Source organism: Branchiostoma lanceolatum, chromosome 9 (assembly GCF_035083965.1).
Source record: "Branchiostoma lanceolatum isolate klBraLanc5 chromosome 9, klBraLanc5.hap2, whole genome shotgun sequence".
Classification (NCBI taxonomy): Eukaryota; Metazoa; Chordata; class Leptocardii; order Amphioxiformes; family Branchiostomatidae; genus Branchiostoma; species Branchiostoma lanceolatum.
The window spans coordinates 17,857,144-17,876,760 of NC_089730.1; the positions used below are offsets into that span (position 1 = coordinate 17,857,144).

The following is a 19,617-nucleotide window of genomic DNA, read 5'->3' on the forward strand; positions in this document are numbered from 1 at the left end:
TATTATTCCCTAACGACAACACGGGAGAAAAACGGGTTGTCTTGCAAAATAATCTTTCACCTTTATCTGCATCTAACCAAACCAGTATACTCTAGAGTACTCTCCGTTTGTTTGTATATGAAATAATGTGACCTCAGCGATGGCGAGAATATTTAGGTAGAGTCTCGTGTAGATGACAAATTTTGACAGTGGATGGCATCTGGATGACGAAGACCTTGTAGTGACAGTGCTGCTCCGCAGGGCGGCGCACATAACGTAGCCATCGGAATACAATAGACATACACACACACACACACACACACACACACATAAACACACACAACAAAACACATAAACACATACTTATAAGACAATTTAAAACACACACGTGAACTAACGCGAATGCACGCACACAAACACACTCACACACGCCCTATGTAACCCTCATTTTAACCCGTCATTCAAGAACACGTTTCTAGAACTCACACATTAAGCCAGTACTGCTGTATATCGTGGTATACAAACATGTGTATTTACTGCTTCGTGCAATTCAGGTGCAACAACGTGAGTTAAAGGTGTAAAACAATTGCAACAATTCATATCATATCAAACAGTACAAAAAGATTAACTTAACGATTACTACAACTGAGGCATGTATAGAACACGCCGCTGAGGTATTGCAAGAAGTCTGACACACAAAACAACGGGTTTATGATGACATTACTTTACAAACAATGCAGCTGGCAACGAATAGTGAACAGGGGTCGTTACAAAATCCGCTATCTTTTAAAAGAATCTACACTTTATAACAGCTACTACATACACGTCATATGTACATTGCGTCAGTAAAACAGACATCTTTTAACATATGCTTTAATTATCATGCTATCTAAATATCTTTAAGTTTTAATGCAATGATCAAAATAGTACTCAAAACAGCAAATATGTCGAGGCACTTGTTACATTACAATGACCTTTGACCTTGAACACGTACGTAATACATTAATCAATCTGTGTTTGATAATGTCAGCTAGTCGATATAACATCACACAGTATATTGTATGACGGTGTGTCCTATTTAAAGGCTATTGATATGACTTTGACATATTTGCATGGTAGGACATGTTCAAATACCCGGTCGACAAATACGTTTCTAATAGCACTGCCCAACTTAAGACTCAAAGAACAATCCTAATCAATCAATCAATTAATGGGTTATTCTCGTTTCTAGACTTTTTTTACATCGTACTGTACGAAAAAAATCTTAATGAAGGGTATAGCCTCTGCTTTGCACTTGCCTCAATATTTCAATCTCAAAGTCGTTTAACTTTTTATCTGAAATCTAATAACCTTAATACCCCTTTCACACAGTCGGCGAGCTTCGGTTATATTTGTTCATCGCCAGAAGGTCACCTAATATAAAAGCGAGAAAAGAGTACAGCGTACTTTTCACTTAAAAATCTGCCCAATCATATTTTATGGGGCGTGGGAATCTACCAACATCGGCTGATCATGAAAAAAAATCGCACTATGACCGATCGAGAGAACATCGGGCTATTCGTGGATAAAATGTAATTTAGAGCTCGCAGACACGTCGGCCGATTTATTTTCGCGCTGTGTGACAGGGGTATAATAGGTTTCAGAAACAGGGTAAAGCTGCCAAATGTCACAAAAGGCTCTTGTCCGACATGATTTGTTGAGTCGGCTTTTGGAGCAAATCGCTCGCGTTAATAATTGCCTTTTTGCCCTGTGTGTTGTGAATGGTTTATAACCAAGCAAGTAGAACAGGTTGGGCGTATCAGGCCAAGCGTGGGATTGGGGGCAAGCTAGGGGAGGAAAACTGAGAATGCAGAACGTAACGGATGGCTTCATTGGAACTTAGCAAAATAAAGGAGAACAACAGCAGGAATTTTAGAAAGTGAGTTCCATAGATTTCTTTATTTCTATTTCATCGTTTATTTTTGCTTTGTTGAAAATCAATAGATAGACTATTTTAAGAAAGGTGCAATTTTGAAACTATGGCATTTTTGGCGGTGCCTCAGTAAGAGCTAAGGCTGACTTTTAACTCTGCATATCTTCGTTTACGCAGCTTAGATATGCACCGATAATTGAATTCCTATTGTGTTTCGGCTACTGAAAATTGTTTATTTGATCTATACGGACGAAGAGAGAAACGAAGAACGAAATGTTAGAGTGTTTACAAGAGAGGATCTCCGACAAAGCAAGTAGCGTTACAGTTCACGACCAAGGAGGTATACATAAGTGAGCTGTATCTAAAGGAGGGAAAATGTATTTCAAGATCGTGTACCTAGTTCCTGTACTGATGACAACAAATGATCTAAGAAATACCTTTACATTTGTTCGTAAGTGATCAGAAGACGTTCAACCCCTCAGTTTTCTTATCACGTCCGCTACGTTAGGCAATGATATCTTCGAGCAAATCCGGATTTTGGACCCATTCCAGAATTTCCGGATCGGAATCCGGCATGATGAGACACATGAAAGTCTTTCCGGTGTTGGTGTCTCTGGGATAAATAGTCACGGGCGGAAAGGACTCGTTCTTTTCCACGTAGACGCACAGTTTCCGGTAAACATCCGGGTACTGGTGACGTAAGATCACTCCTCTCGCGCGGAGGTTGCGCTGGATGTTGATGAAGCAAATCTCGCGAGATCTTCTGTCGCTGATGTGCTGCATCTTTTCCGGAGACCCAGGTGGTGACGTCAGTATCATGGTCGCAGCCTCGGGCTCGTCTGACTGTTCTTCTCTCGTCTTTTTCACGATGTGTCTCTCACTCAGACGTATCTGAAGAAAATATGATAAAATGAAGTACATATAAAAACATTGATCAAAATTTATCATACACAGGACAAAGATCCGGAATATGATTCACAATCTAAAAAAAGATTCCGGAGCAAGTGTAGCAAAATGCATTTGAAAATAGGGGAAATTTTAAGGAAGATGAAGGGGGAATCATGACACAAAAAGGCAGGAAAATGGAACTGCTGTTTTTATTTCAACTGAGTTTGACAGGTCAGCCTATAAACATTCAACGAAAGAAAATAATCTATTCCAAAAAGATTGTATCTACGACCAACGAAATGCTCATCTTTTGGTTAACACATATTTTACTACTTTACTTTTTATTATTATTGAGAGTTTGCAATGGTTCCCCATCAGCTCATATATTTTGTTTTCTTTTGAATTTCAGATTAAAAAAAGGGGTGATGAGCACTCACCTTGGCACATTGTCGAATGTTTGGTCCCTCTCTCCTGGGAACGAGATGGGCCTTTACGTTGGTTGTGTCGACCGCGATGGACACGTCAACAACCATTTTCACATCCGGGTCATAGGTTGTTACCATGGTGATTAGCGTCTCCGTGTGCGGGTCCTTCGGCTCCGTCTGCACACTTTTAAGTTCGCGAAACGTCTTGTAGCCAGGTAACGTCGGTAAAGCCGGCAGTCCCGAGTTCAGAAAGTCTTGCGCGTCTTGTAGGGAGGAGAAACTCAGCATGACGCAGCCGCGGCCTCGCGAGAGGTACCCAGTTCTCGCCACGCGCGAGAAGCACTTCTGGACCTCCTCATTGGTCCGCGAGTACTGCAGGATGTGCTTGCACGTGCTGTTGATTTGGGAGAAGACGCACTTTCTCTTGTGTCTCTCCCAGTGGTTCTTCCGGCAGTCTCTGGAGCAGTAGTAGGTGTAACAGTTGTGGCACGACTTGTAGCTTTGCTTTGCCTCCTTGAGATCTGCAGTTCTTTTGCATTTGGCGTAGGAACACCGGACTGTCACCATCTCGTCCGTCATCATGTCCCTCAGTTCGCTCGCAGAAAAACTTCCGCTTGTCGTGTCAGGCGCAGCGGATGACGCCGTCTCAAAAAACGATGACGTCGTCTGAAATGGTGACGTCAGCGATTTTGGCGAAGACGTGATCACGTCCACAGCCGTATCCATTGACGACGATGTAGTGTTCATGACTGACGTATCGACTGACGATGACGTTGTGTTCAACGCGTCCAAAGCCTCTGCGAAGTCATAGGTTGTGTTTGTGCTCATCAACGTCGACTCGAGTTGGTTGTTGGACGGTGCACTAACAGGATCCGAGGCTCTCCGGTCGAAAGGTAACGTTTCGGCAACTAGATTTTCCAGCCGGTCTTCACTCAACCGCCTGATTTCATTCGGACTTTGGGACCCACTCTTACTGCTTCTTCTCGACCCTATAGCGAGGAGACTGTCTAGCATGTCCTCTAGACTCACATCTTCGCTCTGGTTCTGCAGATCCTCCATCCCCGTGAAGGGGGCGTCCAGTCTAGGTGTCTCCGTGATCGTAATCGTAACGTTCATGTCCTCAGGTTTTCCTACCTCGTGAAGGTTGGGGTTGGACCTTGTCAGAGCCGCATATCTGAAAAAAAGATAGGATCATGTGTCAAGATATTTGCGTATAATAAACGACTTTGTTGTATTTCTACTTCACAAAAATAACACAGCCATAATTGAGCAGACTGAACGTAATACATGTAATCTAGCTCATGTGCATTACATTAAGACCTATTTCATGCTTTCCAAAAATTGCACAGTCATTTGACGGAACGTAATTCGTATAATCAATGGATTAATGAGTCATTTGTTCCAGGAATGATGTGCAAGAATGAATCCATTCAATCAATATCGCTATCAGAAATAAATTTATATTCCAGTCAGCTCCAGGCGTTAAGAGCTAAAACGAAGCCATAGATAAACACCGTGACCCAAATGTTTAACGGTAAGGCACTTAGGCGTAGGAGATTGTTATGAGTTGCGTGTCATGCATAATACAAAATATCCTCATTCCCACCCTTTGCAATCTTTCCGCTAAATGATGGCCATCTTCAACACACACTTTCGAGTTAAGGCATGAATGTAAGAGTGATGTCTAAGTGCCCGTAAAAATAGAGCTAGCCCTCAAGCCCTCATGTGAAATCCTTTTTTCCACTCTTTCCATTCTTTCCGCTAAATGTCGGCCATCTTCAACGTAAGGTCAAGTTTAAGCATGAATGTGCCCCGACCATATCCTGTGAGAGTGATGTCTAAATGATTTTAAACATAGAGCTAGCCCCCATGCCTTGTAGGTGAAGCCATGCATGATTTAAATATATATATATATATTTTTTTTTTTCCACTCTTTGCGTTCTTTCCGCTAAATGTTGGCCATCTTCTACACCCAAAGTCAAGTTATGGCATGACTGTGCCCCGACCACATCCCATGAGACTGTTGTCTAAGTGCTCTTAAAGACAGAGCTAGCTCTTACCTGGTAGGCGACGCCGACAGTGTGATTACGGGGGGAGTTTTCCTGTGCAGCGGCGGAGACAGGGTCGGCAGGGCGCTCTCCGGTCTGTCCTCGGAACTAGGAAGGTCGATACTCATCTCTGAGGAGCTCCATGTTGTGTTGAATCTCTGAAAATACAAAATGAAAAGAAATATGAAAAAAATATGACAAGAATATTTCAATTTTCGGGTAACGTCATCCTCTGATCGCCAAATAAGATTGGAAAAAAGAAACACTGTCAGTACATCTGAGGAGCTCTCCTTGGCTTCTTATGCAGTAATCCAGAAGTATGCACTAGTTAAATATCCAAATCTTCAAAATATTCTTAAGAAGACATTAGTAGGACCGTCTATCGATTTGTTTCCATAATTTTGTGGTGGTCTTAAGACACCTGCCGGAATTATGAGGGTTGCCCTTAAAGGAAACCCAAGCAATATTAGGGCCTGAAAATGTTGAACTTTAAATATCTTTTTATTTAGTCATTTCCGTACATGATTAGTTCGAACAACACTATCATGATGTATAGCGACGTCTATGATGCAAAAATAAGCTTTCGTTGTGAGATCTTACTGAAAATTGTCGCGGGGGCTTTTGTAGGCTCGCGAAACTAAGGGGATCATCGTATGACACGTATTTGCGCGGTTTTAAAATGCTTTAAGTATTAAGTTACTACGCAAATGTGCTAAACAGTGTAAGTGAATATCACTACCATAAGCTTCACTTTATTTTCATTATTTGGGCACTATAATATTGCTTTGGTTGCCTTTAAAGCTACCAGAGCATTCATATGGCCGGCGTACCTACACGGGAATCAGTAAATCAATACATGCGGGTTGAACTACAGTTGAACGTGAGCGCGAATGTGCTGAATGAAAAATCGATATTTATCATGATAAACACAGCTGCCATAGCTGGAAGACGAGACATTATGTGATAAAAGGGTCGATTGCCATATGCCGTGATCTATTCACATATATTGTGTAGTATATCTATTGCCATAAAATCCGGGCTTTTCAGATAATGGAATTCCTATGGTTTCAAAAGCATAGCTTGAAAAAGAATATTGCTCTCCTAAGAAAAATGGCCATGTAAGCTTTAAAATGTACATATTTACTGTACCTCGTTTTCGTGATCTCCGGCTGCCTTCGGCGAGTGTTCGGGCGTGGACTCCCGAGAGTCGGGTTCGGGTGCTCTCGTGGATCTTCGGTTTTGTTCGGGACTGGAGTCTTCGGCGCCCATGGCAGCTGCCCCGTTACACACAGGCGGCGACTGTAGCTCTCTGTTGTCCTAAACACGGATTTGAGGAAGATAAGAGGGTTTGAAGTAGTACTGGTACTGTTACTAATAGTAAACGCTAGGATCTTGGTGGTAGGGGTGTAAGAAATCGGTTTACATATACATTATGTGGTGGCGTCGTTTTCATGACAAGGTTTTGGACAACTTTTATTTTTACGTACATATAGAGTGTTATTTTTAGTGTATCTGGCTGACCTATTCTGTATTTGTAAGAGGGTACAATGTTGAAATATGGCCTTTCTGTGCAGCTCTCAGTCGATAATACATGTATCTTAAAACTGACCTTACGACATAACCTCCTACATTTTTCTCTTAGAAGAATAAAAACTTAATACATTATCAAATGCGCAAGAGCACCACTTCATGTTTCAGGTTGTTATTCATGGAATGGTCATCACGTAGGCTGCCCAATCCCGTACATATAGTTGGATTAGGTACAAATCTGATACCAATAAGCAATAAATAATGCATGTTGTCAGCTTCTCGAGTGAACCATATTTCACAGGAACCAATATTGACGTAGACTAACTACTACATATTACAACATATTCGAAGAGTACAAGAAAAGTAATTTCCTGTCCATGCGGTTTATGACTTTGACTTTAAAGAAACGCTGTTAGGGACTTTTCTTCAGGTATGTATGTAGGGTGGTAGCAAAGACGGCTAGCCGACGTGAAATGTGACAAGTATACAAATGGTCAATAGACCACAAAAGGGGGAGAACCGAACTATATTAGGCAGAAGTTATATATCTAGCGTTATTTTCTGAATTCCCATGTTGTAGAAAACGACAAAAGATTTTTAAAAACTGGTCCCCAGTTGTATTTTTCCTACCAAAACCACACCGGATACACTAGCCTTGTATCTAGGAACAATCGTCGGCAAACATGTTTGCACGGACACAAAGCCAAAACCGCACAACAAATTTGAAGGGTCTTTAGCGTACCCTGTCCCTTTCTAACACGAATGCAATCGATCTTCGCACGTCCACCATTTTGTCGCTCTAATTAGATTTGGCTTTAAACTCAAGGCAACCATAGACAAGAAACATGCAAATAAGTCAATTATGGTGCATTCAGTATACAGTTTTATCACTGCACGTCAATATACAGGTTGGTTCGGTTAATACACCGTTTGTTCTGAACAAACAAGGGGTTCTGACATCCTGATAGCGTTGATAAGGTACAGATAAGAACTTAGCCATTGTTTCCGTTATCAAACGTCTTTGAAAACTGTATACGGTATATAACAACAACTTGTGGGGTATATTAAGGTTTGAGTGGTGTTGAGGAAACGTGTTCAAGGAGTCTTAGACGTAGCGTCTTAAGGTTCACAGGCAGGTTATGGTGCAGGTGTGTTGCGTGATTTGGCGCCTGGCCAAGTCTATTAATGAATGCCCTTAACGACTTGTCCGTGGCCATAGAGATTTGTTGGGTCCACCTAAGCACTAACAGAGACTGCTAGTGTTTGTCAAACGGTTTTGGGAGAGAAAAGTTACAATTGAAAAGCGTTAAAATCGGGAACTTTACTCCTCAGAAAGTTGAGTTTGCGTTACGTTATTTGTTTATCGTTCAAACAACCCGACCTTTTATCGAGTATATCATCTTCCCATGGTCAATCTAGTTAATTAAATTGAGGATAGATTAGTTTGTGTAGGGTCAACAGATTGTTTTCCATGTCTGTATCTTTGAAAAGATGATACAGACTCGAAATAAACACAAAACAAGTTTTCTTGAATTGACTTTTTGTACTAATGAGGCTGTGGACCCTCAAACACTTGCAACAAACTTTAGATATATTTGGAAAGCGTGAAAATGTTACCTGTGAGTTTCTTCTGTTGGGGTAGGGGTGGAGTTTTCTTTGACTGTAGAACTCGGATAGTCTTTCTTCTCTACTCTGTCGGCGGCCTCGATAGGGTCCTGGTTCTTGACCGGAAGGCGGCGAGATCTTCCGCGGGAAGGGGCGGGGGTCTTCCCCCGTAGGGGAACTCATCTTCTCCCCTTGATTTTGTCTCGGTAAGGTACCGACACCCGAGTCCGACAAAGTGGTGTCAGCAGAGCGCGACCGTTTCAAAACAGGGGACTCAACCCCAACTTTCGCTACATCTGAGTTAACATACCAACCAGGGAGGTCCAATTTCCTCAGGGCCTCCTGTACCCTAACTTCGTTAGGCGACTTGGAGCGGGAGCGAGGGGTTCTAACTTTCCTCTGGTCGTGTCGGGGACTGTTGGAGCTGCCCTGACCTGTCACGCGGCTGCGAGCGCCCAGACGGTCTCCTGGAAACGTGGAGATCAAGTTGAAATTCCCGAACTCCTGGTTGCGTCGCAGGGCGGTGTCCAGGTCCGTCGCGCGCCCCGTTGTTTTGGCTTCGCTACGTTCCGCGGGTTTGTTGACAAAATCAAAGGAGGAGAAGAAGATACCGGTGGATTTTGTAAGACTGTCTTGCCGGCGTAACGGCTTGGCAGCAGGAATGTCGATGTTAGTCTCGGAGCGGAAGAGAGGAGCGGTTTCTCTCGGTTCCATTCCGTTTACGGACCGTCGAGGCGAGATTTTATCCATCGGTTCGACGCCAAAATGGTTCACATTCCCACTTTCCTTATTTCGTTTCTCGCGTATCATGCCGTGCCCCTCTGTCCGGACATTGTTGTCAATTCTCTCTTCACCGTTAAGTCCATGCCTTGGGATAGGGTCCGCCGAGACCACCATCTCCGACTCCGAATGAGTTCTAGAAAAATGTTGACGGTCTCCTGTAACCGTACCGCTTGTGTTTTCGATATCCGAGCGGCTGTTTTGACAAGTGTCGGTGTCGCTGCCTTTGCTGCCTGGAAACCGAGCTGACAAAGTGTCCCCTTCTTCGCAACCTACTTTTTGTGAATGCAAATCACTCACAAGTCCGAACTCGTTTAGAGAACTCTGCGACAAGACGTCGGTTGAGTTCGTGACCCGAGGATGATGACGCACGCTTCCGAAGTTCTCAGAAAAGACGGCTTCTCGCGTCACTGCAGCTCTCACGTCGGGTAAACTACCTGCCTTCTCCGGCCAGCCGTTTATTTCCTCCGCCTCCTTACTATATTCAGGTAGAGGGTCGCAGCTCTGAGTCCAAAAGCTCCGAGTAAGCCGGATGTCTAACCCACTGTCGGCTGAAGGGATGTTGTTACAGCGATTGAGATCGTCCCATGACGTGTTGTTGTCCTTGGAAAAGATGACGTTGGTCTGTGGCCGGTCTTCGTCATCGCTAGTGACGGTTATGACGGGAAGCGGGCTGCTGACGGCCGGCGTGTTGACGGTTTCCTCCGCCCTGTTTGCGCTCTCACCGCGGGCGGATACACGCTCTCCTGCCCCGCACCGCGCAGATCTACCTGCCGACCCGTGACCCGAGTGACCTCTACCCGTAGTCCCACCTGACGTTTCCCCAGTAACGGAAATTTCACAGCTCGTTAAATCTTCATTTATCGCGGTTGTGGCTCCATTAATTTCCCTAGTCACTTCCCCCTTTGTTCCTAACGCCACGAAAACTCGGCCATTAGGAAAGTTTGCGTCAAAAAAGTTTGTGGCAACATTCCCCGACGAGTTGTGGTCTCCCCTGACATTTTGCGCCCTTTGTTGCCCATTAGGTCGTCCGGCCGCGACCAGGGCGAACGCTCGCCCTCTTGCATACTGATTAGTCGTGTCGGTTCCAGTTGACGTTACCTTTACGCCATGCATCGGGTCATCAAGGTGATCTGTACCTGTCAGGTCGCCTTGAAACACCTGTACACCTTCCCCATCAACTCCCTGCGTCGCAAGATTTATTTGCTCCAGGTTGTTACCGATATGCGTACTTGCGTCGTTCTCACGTGTTTGCCTATTGGTTAATAAGTAAACCTCTTTGCTTGCCCGCTTATATAGGACGTCCGGACCGTTCTTAAGAAGTGTTGACTCCAGTTCTTCCGAACTGTCCGTTGTCTCTGCGATGGCATCGCTCTTTCTTACTGTCCTTACAGTCGTTTCTTCACGTTTCTCTCTTTTCTTCTTCTTTAGCGCCCAGTCGAATTTCCAAACGTCGAAATCTGAAGAACTGTTTGAACTAGAGCCACCGTAAGACGCGTTAGTCGAACTTCCAAACGTCGGGCTTGATAGGGTGCTGGTCGTGTCGCTGTCTGTTTCAAGTCGTGTCAGGTCGCACGCCTGCCAGAAACTGGGCATGTCTGCCGCCCGGTCCCCCCTCCCTTTCTGTACTTCAGAGCTGTGGAGAGGGTATTTGCGTCCGTCCATGTTCCCGCATGTACCCTTTATGTTAGAGCCGTCAGACTTTAATAGCTCTGAGTCCACACTATCCGGACCGGCTTTTGTAACGCTATTTACCGAGCCAACGCACGGGGGGAGGTCTGAGTGTCTGTTTTCACTAAGTGTCGTCAGCGCGCTTTCAAATTCTGATAGTTCTGATCCATTACCGGGGCTGCAGGCTATTGTGTCTTTGGATTTGGAGTTGATTCCTCCATTCAATCGTGCGCGCTGTTTTTGTCCTTCAGTTGTCGCGACAATTTCACGTTCTAAGCTGAACCTTACCGACTTGGTGGCGTTCTCAATAACTTTCTCGGCGTTTAAATTGTGTGGTATACCACGACCTTGTGCGTTTAGCCTCTTCCCTTGCTTAATCACATTGACCTCTGGCGTTAAACTTTCCAGATCACTGTCAGACGTGGACCCAGACCTCTGTAGCTCGGTCCCACACGTATTAATTGCCCCCTCTGTCCCATTGCCAAACCCTGGTGACATGTTTGCCCTCCCAAACGCCGGTATTATTGCACCTGTAGTTCTTGTCAGGACATGTTTACCTTGCTGTAAATCCGCCTTTTGTTCCTCTGTCCTTTTAATTCCGTGGCAACTCTGGTATGAGTGCCCTTCTCCACCCCGCTTCCTCGATTTTACAGCGCGTTCTTTATCCTGTATAGCGGCTTTATTAAGCCCCAAATCCCTCTTTTCTTGGCCGTTTTGGTAACCGCTCGGAATTCCATCTGAGTCTTTCAGTCCCCCTGGGATCTGCTTAGAGCCTCTTCTCTTGCTAATGACGAATGTAAAGCCTATCGGGGGATTTTCCGTTGCGGATGACAACAGGGAATCAGCGTACGTGCCGAGGCGTACGGAATCGGAATTTTCGAAAACACCTGTTGTGGGTTCAGTACCCGTGATCGCTATTTTATCGCGTGAGGTTTCATCCGCTAGCAAACTATCGTTTCCTGTTTCGTCACTCTCTGGATTAAGATCCTGGATAACCGGAATTTCCGTTTCAAGGAAATTCGGGTTCAATAGGTTCCTTGAACTTGACTGGAGTTGTTCCGAGCATTGTGTTGGGAAATGGCCCTTGGATTTGAACCGTGTCTGTGTGCTTGTTACTTGAGTTGAGGTTTCTGTTTTTCCCGTAGCAGTTTTCTCTGGAAGCAGCTTTTTCCTGTGATTCTGGTTTTCTTGTGGATTACTTTCTTCAGAAAGGTTATTGTCGGTCACCGCGCTTACTTCACGTTTCCCAGCAATCGTGCGAACAGCTGTTACCTGGGCCGAGTCGACATCACGACGGCCGCCATCTTTGTTTGCCTCCTCCGTGACCCTTTGACCTCTTTCACAAATCTTGTTCAGGCTTTCCTTGGAGGGGGAATTTCTCAGGATGGACTTGAGCGCCATCTTTCTACTGCTACTCAAGTCACGTAGACATGGCTTTGATGTTGTACGTGAAGTTTCACGGCCCTCTTGAGGCACAGTCGTCGCTGATGTGCATGGCGAATTGGAAATTACCGGCTCCGAGCGACCATTACACTTCCTCTTGTGTATTGAATCTCCATTCGCAGACGGAACTGCACTCAATAGCACAGAGGCGTGGTGTCTTTCATGGCAGCTTGTGCTGTCAGTTGTTTTTGAACAATCACTGTCTTCTTTTGGAAAAGCGAATCTTTCAAGATCGTTGGAACCACCTGTTACATCCGTGCCGCTGACGTCATCACAACTTAAACTGTCGTTTGTTCTTCCCGACTCAAAAGTACCTAAAAGACTGGAAGAATCCTTTGGTCTCGCTTTCTTTTCACAGATTTCAAATGTATGCTTTTCTATAACGATACCCTGACTGTTGGTCACTGTCACTTGTTGGAGTATCGTACTGGTGTTGAGTTTTCGTCTCACCCGAATTTCTGGATTCCGAGAATGATAGGTGATCTCCCTGCTCCGTCGTTTCTCACAAACTTCCTCCTTCACAGCTACACCACAGTACACATTTCCCTCAGAAATCCACGGGGTTCTTTCTCCTACAGTGCCTCTCGTTTCGAATTTTTCTAAAGCCGTAACTCGTGACTCCGATATGTAACTCTGATGATGACTCACCGACACAGCATCCTTTCTGACAGAAATGTCGTCCGATTTTCCTCCGTGTATCGTCTGATTACCATGGCGTTGGTCCCGAATCGTTGCGAACTCTCGAATGTCGTCTGGTTTCGATCGGACGACGTTTTCAATAGCTCCCCGCGATAATTGTCGCTGGAAAGTCGATTGTGCTGGCAGCACCTCTTTGATCGTCAATGTTAGCCTGAGGTGGCAGTTTGCAAACTTGTCTTGCGCCCTGTTCGCGCCATTGTCGAGCCCGCCATTATTTTCCCATTCCTCAGCTATCGTCTGCAAGCCGCCATTTGTTCTCCTGTGAAAGCGGGCGCTCCTATCAGCGCTCCGTGTTGCCCCACTTGTCAACCGCACGTCTCTCCTCTTTGTAACGTTCACCTGTTTGTCTCTGGACAGCAGCCACGACACTAGGAAAACAAACATCGTGACAAATAACGGTAGTACCAAAGGCGCGGGCATGGTCGCCCCTCCCTCTGAACCTACCTCCATTGTCACTCCACTCAACTGATTACAGATCAATCGCGCATTTGTCGGCGATAGTGATTAATTAAACGGTTTACAAGCACGTCCGCGACAAAAGGGATATCGAGCAGTGCCACCATGACCGAACTCCTGCCTGACATGTACAGCCCGTTGTCATTGCGGAACCGTCCGATGAGCCGTTCTGGATAAATAGTGCATGGCATGGCCCTAGGGTGACGCAACGTGGATCACAGAGACAGCGATTTTATCGGTCTTCTCACGAAATCCGCGGGACGATCCACTAATAACAAAGGGGTTCCATCATTGACTAAAGGGCCTGTACAAAACATCACGCCATATATGGATTGATAAATAATGTTTCTGAAGCGTAACGATTTTGATGCTCAATAAAATAAATTCAAACGATACACGTATGTCGTCCAAGGTTAAAACTAGTCCATGCCTGTTTAGTGACTCACACAGACATAGGGAGTATTCATGAGCATTCAAGAGTGGGGGTATATTATGCCGCCTATTAATAACAATAATTGTGTTGACCAGTCACGTAGCTACCGTGTGGAGTCACTAACCAAATCATCGCCTAGTAACCACAAAACAACCGGATCAACCCGACTCAATCCGGAAAGAACCAAGGTTTCCTTCCAGACGAGCACACAGAGATGGATGGTGGTTAGAATAAATCATTGTTAAGCAGGACTAAGCTTCGTGTTGAATTGGAATATCATTGGCTGGAAGTCAGTGCATGTTTACACAAAGCTTGAGAACTATAAATGAAAGTAACAAAATCCACGGACGACGGGCAGGTTAGTCATTGATCATGCAAAATGTATTAGAAATTGAATAAGACAGAACAGACAATCATTGAAAACAACCATTTTCTGCCATAGAATTTAATGTATACAAGGCATTATTTTCCACATGGAAGACAAGCTACCAGTGTTGGAATATTGAGGGCAAAAAGCACAGTCCATATTTATTGCATAATCTACAAGCCTTACTCTGCTCGAGCAGGGGTTATAATATTTATATCATTTTCTATCATCGGTGCCAACTGTTGGCAAAATAATGTACCATAGTGATTGCATGTGCTTGGGGGCTTTATTTAAGTGCATGGAGGATTAATTCGAGCTAGAAAATGGCCAGGAACATGAGGTCAATGCCCTGGTAGTGTTATGTATTTCCTCTGTGTGTAAAAAGCATCGTGTCATGATTCTATATGTCGCAACCATGTTTATGTTAGGCTCGAGCTTGCAATCTGGCAGAATCGATGATTTTACCGCGTACCGGTAGATATTTCGATAGGAGTCAATAGATTCAAACATATTCTTCCAAAAGACAGAAGTTTTTCACTTCGATTCATGTCACTTGAAATTTAGGATCTATGAATGGGAGATCACGCATTCCTATCTCCCTAATTTTCAAGTGACATTAATCGAAGTTAAAACTGATCGCGATCTCTGACAGAGACTTTGATCGGGATCTCCAGCGATAGAATCAGCGTTTCTCCCAGATCACAATCATTTGAACATGGTTAGCCTATGAATAAGTAAAACCACAACTTAGAAAAATAATGAAAATAATCTTAAAACAATCGTATAAGCCGTTTTAAAATATATGATGATCTGCAACTCCCCCCCCCCCCCCACACTCTAACTACCGTTACCTGTCATGAATTATCCACATAAGGGCATAGGTCATGAATATAGATAAATCCGTATGTAGTGAATTACGCTCATCATAATATATCTAGGACATACACTCAAAACACGATATTCGTCTTTTAGTAGACACACTCTCTCTATATATATACCTCTTTCTCGTGGAAAAGAGAAAAATGAGGACGATTAGATGGGGGTATAAGAAGTCTAAAAAACGCCAACCTTGCCGGCCCTACATTGTACATCTACTTGGAGATTAAGACCAGCGAGGTTTCGAGGCATAATCACTTTTTTTTACGTTTTGTGTATTTGTTATACTTACGATGATGTATTCCTTTAACTTCAAACTAGGTCAAGCTCCCCACTTTATCACGCTTGGGTCCCACATGTGGATTGAACGTAAATTATCCATGATGGGTCCGTTTGTACAAGCAATAAGGTATAATCACTGTGGAGCAAAGCGATTATTGTCACTTGTTGGGTTTAGCCAATTGTCACCCCCCCCCCTCCTCTTCTTTATACATCATTTTCAATAGGGCGGCGACTCCACTGCGACTGCTGAGCCACGAATAGAACACGCGTCCGGGATAGAAAAATCGGACGGTCTGCTGCAGTACTGAGAAAAACCGTCAGTGGCTCCAAAATCTTTTAAAACCTGACATCAAACCGAATTTCATGACAATCCATCCATAACGTCTTGAGTTATGCTGCTAAACCACAAACATACATCTTTACATACGTTACCAAAACATTGTCTTCCTGGCAAAGGTCTTGAAAAGGTGACTTTTGCCAAACAACACCTTCCACTTTGCTGGAGAAGCATGAAAAATAAATTACAACGGAAATTCTGATATGTCAACCAAAGTAATTAAATTTGCAGTTTTGTCAAGGAGATTTGAGATAAAGCAAATATTCCCAAGTAAAAGTGCAGTAAATATTCATAGTGTGTATCCACAATGATATGATTAACATGGAGAACCACGATTCGGAATATTGTAAAATCATGAGGACACTTGTTGCATACAACGATTATGATTCAATGACATTCTTTGGTCTCACGAGAATTCTGGACATGTACCGACTGCAAAATGAGAACACAAGGTGGCAAGACCTAAAATCAGTCGATGGTTTCCAAGATTCTTTGTCAAAACATTAATATGTAAATACAATACAAGTAGCTCGAATTTTTCAAATGCACTTACAATTACTCAATCCGTCTAAGATGTTCATCTTGAAATATAGATATGAAGAGGGATAATACAAAACATGGAAATATTTAGCGCTGTGTTCACGATTCTAGCAAAACGAAAATCCAAGTCAAGCAAGACTTCCGTATGAATCTATGTAGCTGCTCTTTGTTCCGTTAGTTTGGTACTTAACGTTTTTGCAAATAAGTCACCCTACTGTCTTATAGCTTCTATCACCGAAATCAAAGGGGTGGTACATTTTAATATTCTGCTCTTTTATCTACGTTTCATGGACGGATGGTGTTGAAATTGCGTGTCTACATCACTTTAAAGGCGCTTCACTTTGTGCATCCATAATTGGAGTCATCTTCAGTTGTTATGACTATATCGGAAGCTCTCATCTCAACACTTCATTGCCTCTGTGTACGGAGGATTGTTTCCGCTCAGTCTGTTCTTGCTATGTTCCTGTGCATCCGTAATTATTTGAGTACACTGTTTTAGAGTGGCAGGAAGAGAGTTTGAAGATGGTGTCTCCGCAAAGGTCTGACTTGCGGGAGTGACAGGAAGTACCAGATATTGCAGGTCATGATCTGAGACCAATGGAAGAGGTTACTAATTCACAGGGGGTGTTTGTATTGTATTAAATCTGTCAGTGTTTGTCTGCGTTTTGGCAGTTACGAATCTTTCAATTGCTAATTTATCTTAATGTCACAGAATTCGTGACAAACATGTAGATGTATACGTGTCCATTTTGCTAAAATACACTTTTTCAAGTAATATCCTTCAAATCTGATGATACAGCAAACGACTTTGCAATATCCGTAGGCTTAATAAACTTCTGACAACGACGCAGTCAGTCGTAAAGGCGGCTCCCTTGCTATAATTTTGATGGTCATATCATGAGCGAAACGGGGTGTTAACGCTATGTACGTGTCTGCAGATTGGTAATGCAAATGTACATGGTAGAAGCTATGTATTTTTTCATTTAAACTCTGAGGAAAATTAACTACATCTTACTACGACATTGTTATTCATCGGGAAAGAAAACGATAGAATAGGTTACGAATTTGATGGAAACCATTCGTAACGAATGAAAATAATAACCAAACAAACAAACAAATAAACAAACAAACAAACCATATCTTGGGATATTCCTCAGTTTAAATCAAGTCAAATTGATATATTGAGGAATCGTAATTCTTCACATTTTTCATGTTTATCATTTGTAGAACAATTTTATAATTTCAATCATTCTTAACCTTGAAATTGAAATCATTGATGCTAGCGAGGGAAATTTTCTAACATAGGTGATAAGCGTTTAAAACTTTTATCTTACCTTCAAATTTCATTAACCTTTCATTTACTCTAAGTAAACCTAATTAAGTACATGTCGACAAACACTTCCGTGTCAAACTGCCACAGCCTCTTACGTCACACGTCCTCCGACATAAAGCATTCGGTCATTATATCAAGTACACCAATTTCTCTGTCAACGCTAACTGAAAGGCTCTGAAATATATTATTTACTAAAGGAAGGGGATCGACAAAGGACCGGCATCGTAATGACTTTGGTTAACAGGGATCTTTCGTTTAATATGTGTACTGCAAGGGTCATTACAGCAAATGTAATAAATTTTCTTTCGGCACAAAATCAAAGCTAGAAGGCTCCAACGTACGTTATTTACGCACGTATAAAATGAAAGAGACCGACAATGTACGCGTGGTGCATCGTGTGTCTGTTTTATAATGTTGTTTGGTTCGATATGTGCATTGGGAGCAAGTACACTAATTTTTGCCTCAGCGTAAGCTTGGCGTCAAAAATACATTATTTGCGCTTGCACAAAAGGAGGCGGACCGATAATGGACGTGATGAATTGTAACATGCATGGTTTAGATGTAAGTACTAGTATGCCCCCTTAAAATGTGTATAGGGATGGACATAACATTAAGTACACTCAATTTTCTTTCAAAGCAAACTCAATACTGAAAGGCTCTAAAACATATTATTTACGCATGTACAAAAGAACCGTTTCTGATGCGGATTGAAATATGTATAGTTTTCATGGATGTTTCGTTAGATATTTGCACGGGGAGTGTCGGCGGCAGCAAGTACACCAATTATTCCGTCAACGAAGGCTCCAAAATACATTATTTATGCACGCACAAAAGGAAAGGGCCCACATGTGGCCGTGAATTTAACATGTATTGGTTCCGTTTGTAGGATTTTTTTCGTTAGACACAGACACTTATGAATGTTATCATCCGCAATTCAAATATATCTTTACTATCTAAGACAAGCTCAGAAACGTTCAATTTACTTATGTCATGTCCTGACGCAATTTCCTTGTACATAGGCCAATACATATCTACCTGTTTTCTCAAAAGAATTCGATTAATCTCTGACGCAAGCAATTGATGTTTCCTGTGTATCATGTAATATACTTCATATATGTATTCTGTATTACTCTTATTGGATACCGTAGTGTTAAGACTTAAGTTTTGTAGAATTCATTAATATTGTTAATAAGCAAAGACATATATGTCTTGACATTTTGTACAACCTACGAACTTGCCATACATTGTACCCGTTACATTTGTTGTGCAATAAACTTTGATTTGATTTGTTTCGCGGGGGGGGGCTGGTCATTACATCGGGATTTTTAAATTCTAAACGGTTTGTACATTTTCATGAATCTTCTAGAATCTCTAAATAGCGTTTCGTTATTTCATCTTTGAAATAAGTATACTGTATTCTCTGATGTTCATTTTGAACATAGTACTTAGACTTCAATAAATCCCAAGGGGCTACCTGTAGATATTTCATTTCATGGCACAACGGAAGCCGCTTTAGCGCTCTCAGTACCCAAATCATCGGACAGCGGTTTCTACGCAGGGATCTATTATTTAAAACGATGTCATTTGTGGCACGCGTTAGACTGAGCCACCATTGTGATGTTCTGTTCGATCGATATGCAGTATAGTGCCCTAACCGACAATAGAAGAAAAGATTGATGGCGACAATACGGTAGACAACTTATTTCAATTCTGCTGTCGGTCGCAAATCATGGATTAGGGAAAGTTCATTTCATATTTCAGTTAAGAAGATAAGAATAGAAAATATTACAGGGGCCGGTACACCATGTGATCAAGGAGGTTGTATTGCATTCTTGATATGATCAACGTGTATACAATGCCTTTAATATATTTTATGGGTGATACCAACCCGACTCCGGGCAAAAGGTGTTCCGTTTCTTCAGCAGATTAGATACTATTTATCTGAATCCAAAATATGAGTTGTATTGGCAAATTGACATAGGACTAAGCAGTATTTACATTATACAAAAACCC

General features: G+C 42.9%; 1 protein-coding gene across 1 annotated transcript; it reads right to left on the bottom strand.

Moving 5' to 3' along the window:
• Positions 1-489: 489 nt before the first annotated feature.
• On the bottom strand, positions 490-11,165 carry LOC136441174 (serine-rich adhesin for platelets-like). The gene is made up of 5 exons (XM_066437300.1): positions 8,400-11,165; positions 6,402-6,569; positions 5,265-5,410; positions 3,217-4,378; positions 490-2,782 (listed from the first exon to the last, which is right to left on the bottom strand). The coding sequence occupies exons 1-5, from the start codon at positions 10,830-10,832 to the stop codon at positions 2,396-2,398; spliced, it is 4,296 nt and encodes a 1,431-aa protein (XP_066293397.1). The 5' UTR covers positions 10,833-11,165; the 3' UTR covers positions 490-2,395.
• Positions 11,166-19,617: the final 8,452 nt, after the last annotated feature.